Here is a 14,276-nt window from a genome sequence, read left to right as displayed (position 1 = left end):
TCTTTTCCATTATGATATATTCAATAAATTTTCTGTATCAGAGTTGCAACTTGTCTAGTTTTGTTGGATCCTCCTTTTTTTTTTGCAGATAAACTTTCTGTCCTGCTGTATCCCCCCTTCATTATTTTTGCGGAGATTGCTGTCAGAATTTAATAGCTGGGTTGTTTTGTAGTGATACTGCCATCAATTGTCGAACTTATTTTATACGGGAAAGACACTACATCCTGTTTTTAGAAAGTGCACCATTGATTTTCATATCATTTCCAATCATTCATATCTTTTTTTTGGAACCCCGACAGACCTCCCTTACTGCAGCTGGCTGTTATCTTTGTCCTGCTCCACAGTCCAAGGGCATGAAAATCTTGATCAGTTTTTCTGCTTCCTCACCACAGCCAACTAGAGTGGAGCTTTCATACAAGTGCTCATGTGAAGAACAGCAATCAAAACTGCCTAGCGAGATAGATAAGATAATAATGAGTGCAAAATCATTTTCTGATCAATCAGTCCCAGATGCTTCTATTGTACCCTTTATGCATGCAAAATCTTCTATGACTATTCTAAGTGAAGCAAAGAGGCTGAACCTTATCAGTGAATCAACCTTTAAAAACATTTGCTTGTTGCAAGAGGAAGAACTAGAGAAATTTGGCACCAAGACAGAGACTAAACTTGATGACCAGTTGAGGGATATGAAGCCTGCTCCAAGCATAACATTAAATCCTGGGGAATCATGCCACTTTATGAGCAGGTTCTTAGTTACATGGAAACTTCGTAAAGATGTTACCGAAGATCAGCTTTCCTGGAATAGAAATCAAGGCCATCTCTGTCAATTTTGCATGATTGATCAGGAGAAAACAGGTGCAGTTAGGCACATGGTCGATGCAGACTGGTTGTTTCTTGCAGAACTTTCTAAGAGCCTGAAAATGGAAGAATGTCAGGACAATTCAAATGCTGCAATATATAATCAGGATGTAGCGCAAAAGGCTCAGTGTTCCAGATACATGCAATTGTCAGCACAGGGAGCTATTCAGGCCTTGAAATCAATTCCAGTTTCTGCAAGAAGAGCATTGCCTGTAATTGTTAATTCTCAGGGTCTACTACTAAGCATACCGGTATGTTCGTGAACAGTATAATATATAACCCAGTTGAGGGCGCTAAGTTACTAGCAGTAGCATTTAAGCTTTCTCATTCTACCATAAGTACAATGTTTTTACAATCTTTCTTTAGTCCTTGATTTATGTATACAAGCAACCAATTTCTTATGACCTTTATATATATAGACTTGTCCCCATGAACAGGATAATAATATGGCTGCCAGAATATCATCATGAAATTTTAAAAATTTGACTGCTAGAATAACATCATGATAATTTTGGAACCTTATTGATCAAGGGTCATTTTACTATATGTATATAAAGATGCCTATGGTCCCTATGCAGGCTAACTGGTTCTATTTATGTTTTATGGCAGAGCATTTGTTTCAGGTGTTGTCCTTGCCTATCAGTAGATGCAGTATTCAGGCCGAGAGTGCCCCTTGGAGGAGGTTACAGTTCATATATTTGACTTCTGCAGGGGTCAGGAGGTTCATCAGTTGTCATGGTAACGCATCCATGGCTTATGCGGTGCTCCAAGTCTGGGTCATCACCTTTGACTCCATGGTGAAGTTGGACAAAAGCTTTGAGAGTACACTCATGCTCACATGATTGGATGATGAAACATCACATTTGAGATCCAACCAGGGACTAACAGCATGGAGACTGCAGAGCTATGTGCGTTGGGTTCTGGGTACAGGGCCGGCATCTCTCGATGAATCATTGCAAGTTGGTAGGCACTATCAGGTTTCTCGTCATCCTGTCGTTTAACTTGTTGGATATCATTAACCAATGTAACGTAAATGTGCTCAGCGTTACTCGTGCAAACAGAATTGTAGGCGGATGTTTCAAATTATGCATATTATAAACTCTGTAGGCTATACTGTATTCGACCGTGTAGAACGAGCATGCATGCTAAAAAGTAGAGCATCCAGATATTGTGTGGGTAACCCACGGTGAACAAGCCAAAAGAGGGCGAACATTTGAGTTCGGGAAAGTAGTAAGACTCATCAAAACTTCGCAAAAGCTTAAAAGGTTTAATTGGAATGAATGGCAAAGAATCTCCGCTAACAAGTAAGTTGAACATTTACTATTTAGGTATTCAATCTTTTTGAATGAAATTTGGGTTTTCTATATTAATGTAGATAGGCAGCAGCTGCAGTATGAAGGGAAATACCTCCAAATGCCGAGTGGCAGCCCACGGATCGGTCTTATACGATCACGTGAATAATAGAGACGGCCACCGTTGGTGAACGTATGCCATCTTTTCCTTTCGCATCGGGAGCCGCCTTCTCAGCCTTCGTGCGGATGGAAGTAAAGAAAAAAAGAAAAAAAATTCCCTGATCAGTCGCGGCTAACTGCTGTGGCTGGTGGATTCAGAAACTAGTTGCCGAACCAACATATAAAAGAAAATGAACCTGAGGAGACCACTTCCTTTCACCATAGAGAAGTTGCTTGCAGATCTCAGAAGAACAGTGGGTCTCGAGGAAACACAGCAGCAAAAATGATCAATCAATTCACAAGCTACAAACCACCTCCTGAATTTCTACGGTTGTTGTTTTGAATCCAAACAAAAAGTAGAACTTCCTTAGGAAGTGATTCTCTGGTATTTTCTACAGCAATAAGAAAAAGCCCTCGGGCAAGTCATCTAATTGAATTCTTCCATCTGGAACAAGCCAGTGGCTTTTACTTTATCCAGGCAGGGTATACTCTACAACATCAGGTTACATTGTGCACTGAAACTCTTGAAGGTAGCATCCACATGCTAAAGCAACGAGAAAAAATTTCTCACAAGAATTGAGGCACATTCTGGATATCTCTTGATGAATCATTGCAAGTTGGTAGGCACTAGATTCTGTTTAACTATTGAGTGCCATGGCCATCACAGAATATTTCTCTAACTTCTTGTTCCCACAAGGGTGTCATCAGTGCTAATTTCGAAATCATCTGATGCATAACTCTTCATAAACACACACACTCTTAAGGAAACTAGTTGTACCATCATTGGTCAAGTAGCAAAACAAACACGTCAACTCCAACGTGGTAACTAGATTCACAGACATGGTAATATGATTGAAATTACCTCAGCAAGCTATATCAAAGTCTACACATACCGGTCAAGCCTTGTATGGAAGAGCTCACACCTACCAAAAGAAAAACGGATTAAAATCCAGTTAGAAATAAAAGGGAACTATATCATCAAACGAGAGCATGTCGAGTGTTGAGAAGTAGAAAAGTGATTGTGCATGAAGTAGTGCAATAATTACGTTATGGCATTAGAAAGTTACATGCTAGAGATTAGCCACAATTTTGACTTCTTATATTGGTTACAAGAAGTCGAAAAGTGATTCAAAATGAAGTAGTGTCATAATTAAATTATAGCATTAGAAAGTTACATGATAGAGACTAGCATAATTTGACTTCCTATATTGGTTACTTGGCATTGATGAACTATGGTTATGACTACCCAATTTATGCATGCATTACATTAAAACTCACTACCTCGTAGTAGGAAATGGAACAATATGTTCGTAGTGTATCAGAAATGCACATTATTTTTGAACAATGCTTCAGAAAATAAATGGCAGATTCATATGCTTGGACTGCCATAAAAAAGCAATATCTATCAAAACAGATTGGAACTGCAAATGGTATAAAGGAATGAAAATCTAATCCAAATGAGGTATCTGTGATTTTACCGAAACCAAAGCCGACTCCTAATTAGGCAAGTTATAAAAAGAATATGAAAATTTGTGGATATTTGCATACAGATAAATAACTGCATATTCACAAAAGCAAGCATATCTATTGATGCATTTATGTGTCTATATATGCATAAATGACGAATGCAAGCTTGTGGGACATGCATGCAATTTTCTATGCCCTAAGAATAATTTCTACCCTTGCATAGCAGTTATCTGGTTCCAATAAGTAACAATATTGGAAATAGGAGCATGCCTGATCTGAATTCTGATGGTCAGGAAAAATGAATAAAAGAAAAAAAAGTGAGTTGCCAAGCAGTTTCTCTCATAGAAAAAATGTACGTTGGAAAATCGGTGACTTTTCTGATAATCAGATCTCTCGATTTGGATTCCTAACACAGATGCCCAGACACCTGATAGCCATGTGCGATAACACTCCTCCTGTGTAGCCGTGTTAAAAAGATCCCAACAGGCAGAAATGGGTAGAAACCCAACAACTCTTTCTCTCTCTCTAAATCGGTATATTGAAAATAGTAACAGAACATGGGAATGCAAAGTGATGTAGCCAGTCATGACAGCACCATAACACTCCTATAGTGATCCTAACCAAAAAAGAGCATTAAAAATTTAGAACCAAAAAAAAGATAATAGCAAATAAAAGAAAATAGTAAAGAGATTGCAGTCCAACATTTTGTACTAATACATGTAAATACAATAGATGCAGAAAGCATGCATTTTTATGCCACGATACATGCTACTCTCTGTACATCAGGCAGGCATAAATTGTACTTGGGGCAATTTCATGTTTCAATGTTTGCATACAAGACATATATGCACGATGCCTGGCAGTGCGCATATGTTGTATAAAATTACAAAAAAGAAATGCATCTTTTGCTTTTCATGAAACCAAATGAGCCAATTGCCATGAGAAAAATATGCAAGGAATAATCATGAAGTTATATTACTGTAGAGTGGTTTGAAAAGGAATTATAGTTCATTACAGTAAAATTCACTCACATGTTCATGGTGCATTTGTTTAGCAGACTAGACAAGCATTATACACGCTATACAGTACATACTAGTTAGCAGAGAACTAAAAAATAGCATTTAAAAGAAGAAAGTGATACCTGACAAGCCAATGCTTCTTCCAATAGCAGGATCACAAGAAGAACAATGGGTAGAAAAAACAGAATGAGGTTTGCAATATAAGTAGCATTGAAACTTTCCTAATTCCTTTAATAGAATGGCTATGTGGAATGCTCATTCCACCACCACATGTTCCAACACTTGTTGCATGAAGCCAATATATTCAGTAAAACAAATTTGTAAAATGCAGATGGCATTTTACATGCAGATGCAAGTCGATACTATGTCCCTATCAGAGCAAGCATTTTGATAACCCATTTTCACATTTCAGTTCAGATATTCTAGCCCCCCCTTTCCTTTTCCATCACCTTTTTGACTAAGTTGATCTCCTAATGAACCTTGTTAACAAGGTAATTCAATCTTAATTGGTGACTCGATTGTCCACCCCTTTCTTCAACAATCACAACACATAAAGTTAATATATATACTTGTCTCAAATTATCCATCACAACTACCACATCAACCTCTAAGGTCTGCAAACTACAAAGTGTATTAATGTCAGTATTCATTATCCTTCTTTGTTCAAAAGACAGTTGAATTCACATTATAACATTTAAAAATCAAAAAAGAGTTTATTATGATCTAAAAATTTGGAAAAAATATCAAAAATTGACATTCACTGTATCCCATGCCATCATCATAGTAGATTCATATCTAATTTTCTGGTACAACATCTCTTGCAAAGTTCAACATTCAGGAACACTAGCTCAATGTTACCAGACAGCCTCCTTGAAAATCTGAACCATGCAGCTGCCATGGATATAGAATATTCATCTGAGATATCAAATTTTGAGAGTCTCTCATCAATTTGTCTTTCACAGTATGGCATCTTCCAAGCAGCATAACATCTTTGCAATAAGTGGATTTAAGAATCTATACTGGGAGAAAGCAAAAAAAAAAATCCTTCATTAGCAATTTCAACATCAACTATTCATTAATACAAATTATGTTGGAGAAATCCACCATGTGAATCCAACATTGGCATATGGCTTATAAACTGCTGTTTGGCAATGTCTAGAACTAATTGTAAATTTTGGAATACGCGAATCTGCAAGATTTGAACTTTATCGGTCCAATAGGTCTTCTTCAAAAACAGAAGGCCTAAATGCCTATGAGCATCTATTTCAGCAGTTACAACACACGATCTGTACTAAATGGAGCCTTGTAGATTGGTTGATGTGATAGTAATGCCTATGCTTAAGCCATAAGCCTCATGAAGATGTACATCCAGCTACAAAGTTGCGAAGCAAGTGAATTCAATAAAAAAGCGTTTGTTTATTAAAACTGATAGCAGATCCAATCTAATGAGTGACAGGAACCATACTTGACAGAAGTTCTAGGACCATAAAGGGGATTCTCTATCCACATAAATGTTGTATATATGCCTTAGCGATTCCTGAAGATCACCAGTATTCACATGAGTTGTTAAAATAATCTGCATCAGCAAGCAGGTAAGTGCCAGCTGCGATGCACGCTATGAAGTTATAACCAGCAAAGCCTACCATTAAAAAGAGGAAAATACACATTCATTACCTTGCTACAGAAGAAGCAAATACTCAGATGGAGCAAAAATGCTTACAAATATCTAGCATCAAAAGCAACAATTTACAAAGAACATAATGAATCTAATTTCGTAACTAAATCAACTCTAATTAATAGATTCATAACTTGAGGAAATGACCGGAAAGTGTTTCACTAGTGCTGCAACCAATAATCAGTTCATTATCAAATCTACTGGGTAGTACAATCAGATACCATCTAGATGGCATTTGGTGACCCAAATGGAATCACCAAGATGATCTTAAATCGCTAGTGATCCTTATTCCAAAATAATCTGATCCCCCATGATCTAAGATCATGGTGTTTGGTATGCTATGTTCTAGTAATTAATATTTTCGAATATCCGTGAGTAGCCTGTTTGGTATTCTATGGAAATCCAAGATCACTTAACATCTAATACCAAAACTGCCTCTAATATATTCCATAAAAATATATTTATTAATCATATAGAATATATTAATAAAATATCAATATATTTATTAATATTTTAATTATTAATATATTCCATAAAATATATTTATTAGTCCTATAAATATTAATCCTATAAGGATATATTAATTATTATTATAGAATTAATAATTTATTTATACTTAAATATATTTTTAATGCTAATATTTATTTTGATTAAAAAATAAGACAAATAGAAGTAATATATTAAATAATTGCATTATATAAATATAAAGTACAATTAAATATTTCAACTATAATTTAAAATTATCATTGAATAATATGACAATAATATGATTAATAATATATTATAATATAAAATATATCATAAATATATAATATAATATAATATATTAATGGTATATTGATATACAAATCTATTCTACTGGATTGAAGGGCATTTTTATCCTCAAATTTTAGCCCATGGGGTAATTTTGGATACCCGACCTCAAGGACGGGTAGCCCATCACTAGGTTGGACAATGATTTAAGGAATGAGGATGATTTGGGATCACTGCCATGTAGGATCACCATAGTGCAACCAAACATGGATGATCACCCTAATACCAAATGCCCCCTAGTGAATCACTAAGATACAAAATTGGCTGGTGTACAAGGAAGACGTGTAGAGGTGATTGCAGTAACAACAAAAATCTTGAAGCTATATTACAAGCAGTTTGCTTGAATCTACATTGTCCAGGAATGCTTATTATTGAAATGATCGAGGATGAGGCTTGGATATGAGTAGAGGTGGGCAACGGGCCGTGCCGGGCCGGCCCGGCCCAGGCCCCCCGGGCCCAAAGACTAAACGGGCCGTGCCTGGCACGGCCCGTCCAGCACGGAAGGCCAGCCCGGCCCGGCCCCAGGCCCCTCTATTGGTGGGCCGGGCCGGGCACGGCCCGTAACGGGCGCAAACACGGCCCGCAACGTCTCCAAACGGGCCGTGCCAGGCACGGCCCGTAACGGCTCCAGACGGGCCGTGCCAGGCACGGCCTGTCTGGAGAGGGGGAGGAAAATAGTCGTTTCCAACGGCTATTTTCGTGAAAATGACCCTTTTACCCCTCCCAACAGTCCAATAACGGCTGAATTGAGGGGTATTTTGGGAAAAAAATTTTTGGGCTTCTATAAATAGCCCATTCCTCCCTCATTCTCACCACACCAAACCTCTCATTCTCTCCTTCTCTACTGCTATTATTTCTCTCTTCTAAAGTGCTCTTCTAGCAATTTAATTTTTAGTTTGTTCAAGTGCTACACAAGAGGAGGTTCCTGTTGAGAAGAGAAGGTCGCTTCTGTTGAGAGCACAAGAGGAAGCTCGGAATCTCGGCTCTGCCTCTGCCCTCCGACCCTCTACTCAATTCCTCCTTGCGGTTAGTTTTTATTTTTTGAATTAATCATAGATATGTCATCTTTTGAGGAAAGTCAGTTTGACATTCCTGTTTCTGAGGAAGAAGAAACTAATCCCCAACCCCCTGTTCCTAGTTCCTCTAGAACTGGTGAACCGAGTGAAGGTCAAACCTCTTCTCGTAAGAGGACTAGTACTGTATGGAATGAATTTGATAGAGTTATGGTTGAGGGAGTCTGGAAAGCTAAATGTAAAAAATGTGCCAAACTTTATAGTTGTAGTAGTAGTGGGGGAACAGGGCATTTAAAAAGACATCAAGAGAGTCATAGGATGCATGATTCTCATGCTCAAACTCAAAGTACCCTTAATATACAAGGGGGATTACTTGTAGGTAATTTTGCATATAATCATGAAAATCAAAGAAAAGCACTTGTAAAATGGATAGTTAAGGATGAATTACCTTTTAGTTTATGTGAATCTTTTAATTTTGAAGAATATGTTCAATTAAACCTACAACCTGCTTACAAAAGAACTAGTAGGCGTACATTTAGAAGAGTAGCTATGACCAATTTTTTAGCAATGAAACAAAATTTAATTGAAACACTTTCTACTTTAAATGTAAAAATTTCATTAACTTCTGATATTTGGTCAGCATCTGTAGGTAGTAATTGTTTTATTGCCATTACTGCTCATTATATTGATAATGATTGGCAATTAAATAAACGTATTCTTGCTTTTCGTGCTTTTGATTTTCCACATTCTGGGCAACAAATTTCAAATATAATTTATCAAACTGCATGTTCATATAATATTAATGATAAAATTATGTCTATTACTTTTGATAATGCATCTAATAATAATTCTGCTGTTGTATTATTAAAAGACTCATTGCATCCCATATTAGATGGAAATTTACTGCATATTAGATGTGCATGTCATATCTTAAATCTTTCTGTTCAAGCTGGCATGGGCATGATTCAAGATGTGATTTCAAAAATTAGAAATGCAGTTTCTTTTATTCATGCTTCTAGATCAAGACTTCAAGAATTTAAGGAATTATGCATAAATCATGGTAAACGTTTTAAAAAATTTAAACTTGATGTAATTACTCGTTGGAACTCCACATATAGCATGATACATGATGCATACCCATATAAAAATTTATTAAGTGCATATATTAATGATCGTGGATTAGGATTTACATTGACTGAAACTGATTGGAATAAAGGAAAAATTTTGGAAGATTTTTTGCTTAGTTTTTATAATGCTACCAATGTTCTTTCTGGTATTTATTACCCTACTTCATGTTCATTTTTACAACAAGCATATATAATTAGTCAAAAATTTGCAGAACATAGATATGATGATGTTTTAATGCCTATTATTGACCTAATGGAATCTAAATGGAATGAGTATTGGGACAGGATATGTCCTATGCATAACTTAGCTGCTGTATTTGATCCTAGAGTTAAATTAAATGGCGTGCTAATTTTACTTGATGCATACTCTGAAAATATGAATCAAGATGCTGAATCTGCTAAAGATGAGGTAAAAAAACTTCTTTATGATATTTATGCTATATATGATGAAAAAATTCGTGGATCTAGAACACAAATACAAACCTCTATTTCTCCTTCTAGTAGTTCTCGTTCGTCATCTATTTTTTCATTCATTGCACAGAGAAGACACACACATGCTTCAAGTTCCTCTTCATCTTCTTCATCTTTAAGTAGTGAACTAGAATTTTATTTACGAAATGATCTTCATTCTGCATATGATGAAAATCAAATAGAGAATCTGGATGTATTATCTTGGTGGAAGAGTGTTAGAAATTAATATCCTGTTATGTCTGCAATTGCACGCGATATTTTAGCTGTGCCGATGTCCACGGTAGCATCGGAATCCGCTTTTAGTGCAGGTCGGCGTGTTCTTGACGAAAAGAGAAGTAGGATGACGGGCGAAACGGTGGAGATGCTTCTCTGCTTCAAGGATTGGCTGGATGCTGAGGCAAGACTTCAAGATAAAGGTGGACATAATACAACATCCTCTGATGATGATGATACAAACACTACTGAAGACTGAAGACTGAAGACTGAAGAGTGAATACTGATTCACTGAATCACTGATGATTAGTAAGATTTCTTAATTTTTTATAATTGTACATTTTTATTGTATTCTGGAGGTCAGACCAAGGTCCAAACCTCGGCCCTTTCTTAGTTTCTTATTGTATTCTAGAGGTCAGACCAAGGTCCAAACCTCCCTTCATGTACCATTTTGATTTAAATTAATAAACTGGTAGGGGTCTATGCCAAACCCCCCACCATTAAGGTGGCTTTATATTCATAAATCATAAATTCTTAGTGTTCAATATTTATTAATTTATTAAAAAAAATTATGAAGCATTAATTTTTATCGGGCCGAGCCGGGCCCAGGCCCGGACCGTGCCAGGCCCGCGTGCCAGCCCGGCCCAGGCCCTTATGGGCCGTGCCGTGCTGGCCCGCGGGCCGTGCCGTGCTTGGCCCGCGGGCCTCGACCGGGCCGTGCCGGCCCAGGCCCGAAGCGGGTCGTGCCAGGCACGGCCCGCTGGCCAGGACCCTCTAGCCCAGCACGGCCCTCTCAAAGGGGCCGTGCCAGGCTCGGCCCGGCACTGTAGCTGGCGGGCCGTGCCAGGCACGGCCCGCTTCGTGCCGTGCCGGGCCGTGGGCGGCCCGGCCCAGTGCCCATCTCTAGATATGAGGCAGTTGGCACGGCACGAAGCATGAGGCAGTTGGCACGGCCCGCTTCGTGCCGTGCCGTGCCGGGCCGTGGGCGGCCCGGCCCAGTGCCCATCTCTAGATATGAGGCAGCATGACTACTTAAGATTTTGGCATGAACATGGGCCCCTTCAGGATATTTTTAAATAAATAGGATATATTATGAAGGCCCAAATTATTTCGTATACAACAACACATAATATAATCATTCAAGTTTAAAGTTTAAAGTTCAAAACTAAACAGATCTAATATTGGCAAATGGTTGCACCTAGGTTATTCTGATAAAATAAATTCATGCAATCGTTGTCCATAGACAACTCAACCATGGCAGTGATATAGGATACAAACCTTACCAGGCTTAAGAAAGGAGTACCAAGCTTTATTCCTCTGCACTGCCTATATATCCATGACATCACCCGATTTCAAATTCAATTCCACTAAATGGCCAACGACTTTTTACATTGCTGTTTTCATTCTAAAAGACTATAAGAAATTAAAAGATCTAGATTATCCAAGCATTTCTCTACTCCTTACACAGTGACTTTCTGTTATCCAATCTCAAAGGTCAAGAAACAATTATTAGTTCATGGCTATTTATCACAAGTGACCATATTCGTACATTGGGAAAGTTAACAATCCTCATTCCCCACTTTGTTTTTTTCAAACTTGGTCTCAACTAATGAGGTAGAATTCAGTCAAAACTCAAATATCATCCTTAAAAAGTTAATTTAATTACCACCATTATTCCACAGTAAAACGAACTTCTCTATCCAACAAACACAGAGATGATAGGGATTTGTGAAGGTAAAATAGAGGTGTTTTATTCACAGATGAGTTAGATAGAACAGAGGTTCCAGCTGACCAAGCAGGTAAAGCCTTTGGGGCTCGTTTGGTTCGCGGGAAGGATTTTCCCTCCTAGGAATATGATTCCTGGGAATCATATTCCTAGGAAGAGAATACCTAGGAAAGTATTTTTGGCATGTTTGGTTAACCATTGGAAAATGACAAATTTCCAAAGTGCTTATGTTTGGTTGACCATCCACTTTCCTAGGAAAGTTATGTATAATTCCTATTATGCCCCTAATAAAAATTAGTTCTTTAATGCCTCTTTAATGCTTCTTTAATGTTGAAGGGTCTTTTTGGGAAAAAATAAAAAAGGAGTGATTCCCACCTCATGGGAAAGTAACTTTCCCATGTTTCTCATGGGAAAGACTTTCCCATGAAATGTGGGAATCATATTCCCATGGGAATACAACTTTTCCATCTCTCTCCTTTGAAAATTCCAACCAAACAAGAGGCATTTCATTACTTTCCCGTTGACCACACTTTCCCCCCTCCTTTTCCTGCGAACCAAACGAGCCCTTGGTGTTCTGTCAAGTGAACTGGGTTCTACCCCCGCCTTCACTAGGATTTGTGGGGTTAGCACTATTTGGGAAGAGCTGCCGGCAACTCTGTAGCCCATTTAACACAACTGCAGAATTTACTTTCTTAAAATTTTCTGTTTTAATCACCAAGTAAAAATGCTTTGTTATGCAAAACTATTCCCCCATCATCAACACCATAATGTGGCCTTTTCATCTTGCTTAACACGGAACAAGTCATGCATTCTAGTGTATTTGCAGTTATTGTCTGTAGAACACCTTGTATATTTATAGCCAATGCTGCCTGATTAAAAGGTCAATAATGCATAAAGATTAATCATTAAAGTATTATCAATTCCAGTAGTTCCTGAAAGTGGCAACTAAAACCATATGCATATTCCTCAAATGCCGACACTTTGTAACAGGCTAAACAGAAATTGTCCAATCTAATTGAATAATTTCGATCAGATTAAACATAAAAGGAGGTTACAGGACAACTGACCTTAATCCCGGAGGGGCACTCCATGAAGCTTAGCTTATAGGTGTTGGTGCGGAAGCTGTGGAAGGAGCAACCTTGTCCCAGGAGCAGAGGCACCCCAAGAATTCCTTTATCGACGCTGCTCCAAAAGAAAGGAAAAGAGATGGTTTATTAGGGCTCCGATCAAAAGAGAAAGAGTAAAGAGGGGATCGGGGGGAATAAGGGAATCGGAACCTGGTGGGATCCCATCTTAGCGGTGAAGGAGCGGAGGGAGAAGGGGAGACCGAACATGAGCTTCATGTCCCGCTGGGCGACCAGACACCCGCTCCTGTTGAACATGTACAGCATGTTCGAGTTGTTCCCGGACAGGCCCATCGCCGTCCCCGGCGGTGGCGCCGACGATGGGCCGATCTCCGCCGCCGACAACCCGCCGAAAAATTGCATCGCTGGTCCGTGCGGTTCCGCTGCCTGCCGTAAACGGGTCTGCGCCGGAAGGTTTTCGTCTGCTCTGCGACATCGATTTGTATCGGTATCGGGCACCTCCTGGTATAAATATAAATCGTGGCCCTAGTATCTCGCCTGATATAAACAACTGATATACAAACAAACATAAATTGATACTTTTCAATCGTCTATCGACTTCCTTAAAGAAAATTTATAATTAATAAATTTTTAAATTAATATCTAAAATAATTTTTAATTCTGAATCTATCATATCAGTTGAAAATTAAATATCCTAGCTTATATTTTTTTAAGATATTGGAAAAACTATACAAGATCATCCCCATTCATCTCGGTCTTTGACTTTCCGGAGTTCTATACTTGATGACTTCACTTAAGTCTTTGAAATATGAATTATCCTTGAATATTAGTTTAGTCGGATCCGAAAAAAAAAAAACTTATAAAAATAGAGGTTAATTGATTTGGAGGAAAAACATGCTAGGTCAGTTATTTTTATGAGTTTTAATTAATGAATTTCTTTAGTTATTGCTCCGTCCACCAAAAAAAAAAAAGAAAAGAAAAAAGAGTTAAGGAATAATTGCGACACCAATCCAATGTTCCTCTGTGGTTTGCAGTTGCCATATATCATTGAAGCTTGATAATTAAAAGTGATAGAAAGTCAACTACAATAGATGGATCTGGTTTCAAATAAACTAAATGAATAAAATGTTTCTAGTTCCAAATGCCTATAGGAGGCTATGCTGATATATTAGCTGCATCTCACTATAGAAATGTTTGAATTGAAAGAGGTATTAGCTCTTCTGAAGAATCCATAATCCTGGTCCTTTAAATTAGGAAATTTGAAATGTTCATTGTCTAGATTTTATTTACAGTGGGCCTCTCTTCTTTCTTCTGTCTATAACTCATATGGCCTGCAGGGAAGCTTTGCAAGAAGAGTT

At 38.0% G+C, this 14,276-nt stretch overlaps 1 protein-coding gene and 1 pseudogene across 6 annotated transcripts in view; one reads left to right on the top strand and one right to left on the bottom strand.

Moving 5' to 3' along the window:
* Positions 1 to 2,740, top strand: part of LOC103710905 — an 18,303-nt gene extending 15,563 nt beyond the window's left edge. For 3 of the 6 annotated variants that reach the window (XM_039129102.1, XM_039129103.1, XM_008796829.3), the window contains 2 exons: positions 300 to 1,109; positions 1,468 to 1,867. In XM_039129102.1, coding sequence (XP_038985030.1) covers positions 300 to 1,109; positions 1,468 to 1,560 — 903 coding nt within the window. In that variant the 3' untranslated portion in view covers positions 1,561 to 1,867. Of the gene's footprint in view, positions 1 to 299; positions 1,110 to 1,467; positions 2,163 to 2,233 lie in introns of those variants that run through there. The other 3 variants (XR_005512919.1, XR_005512921.1, XR_005512920.1) reach the window with 3 other exon arrangements.
* On the bottom strand, positions 685 to 14,276 carry LOC103710904 (annotated as a pseudogene).

This window comes from Phoenix dactylifera, chromosome 8, assembly GCF_009389715.1.
Source record: "Phoenix dactylifera cultivar Barhee BC4 chromosome 8, palm_55x_up_171113_PBpolish2nd_filt_p, whole genome shotgun sequence".
NCBI lineage: Eukaryota > Viridiplantae > Streptophyta > Magnoliopsida > Arecales > Arecaceae > Phoenix > Phoenix dactylifera.
The sequence above is the reverse complement of the archived record's forward strand: the minus strand, read 5'-3'. Positions and strand labels throughout refer to the sequence as shown.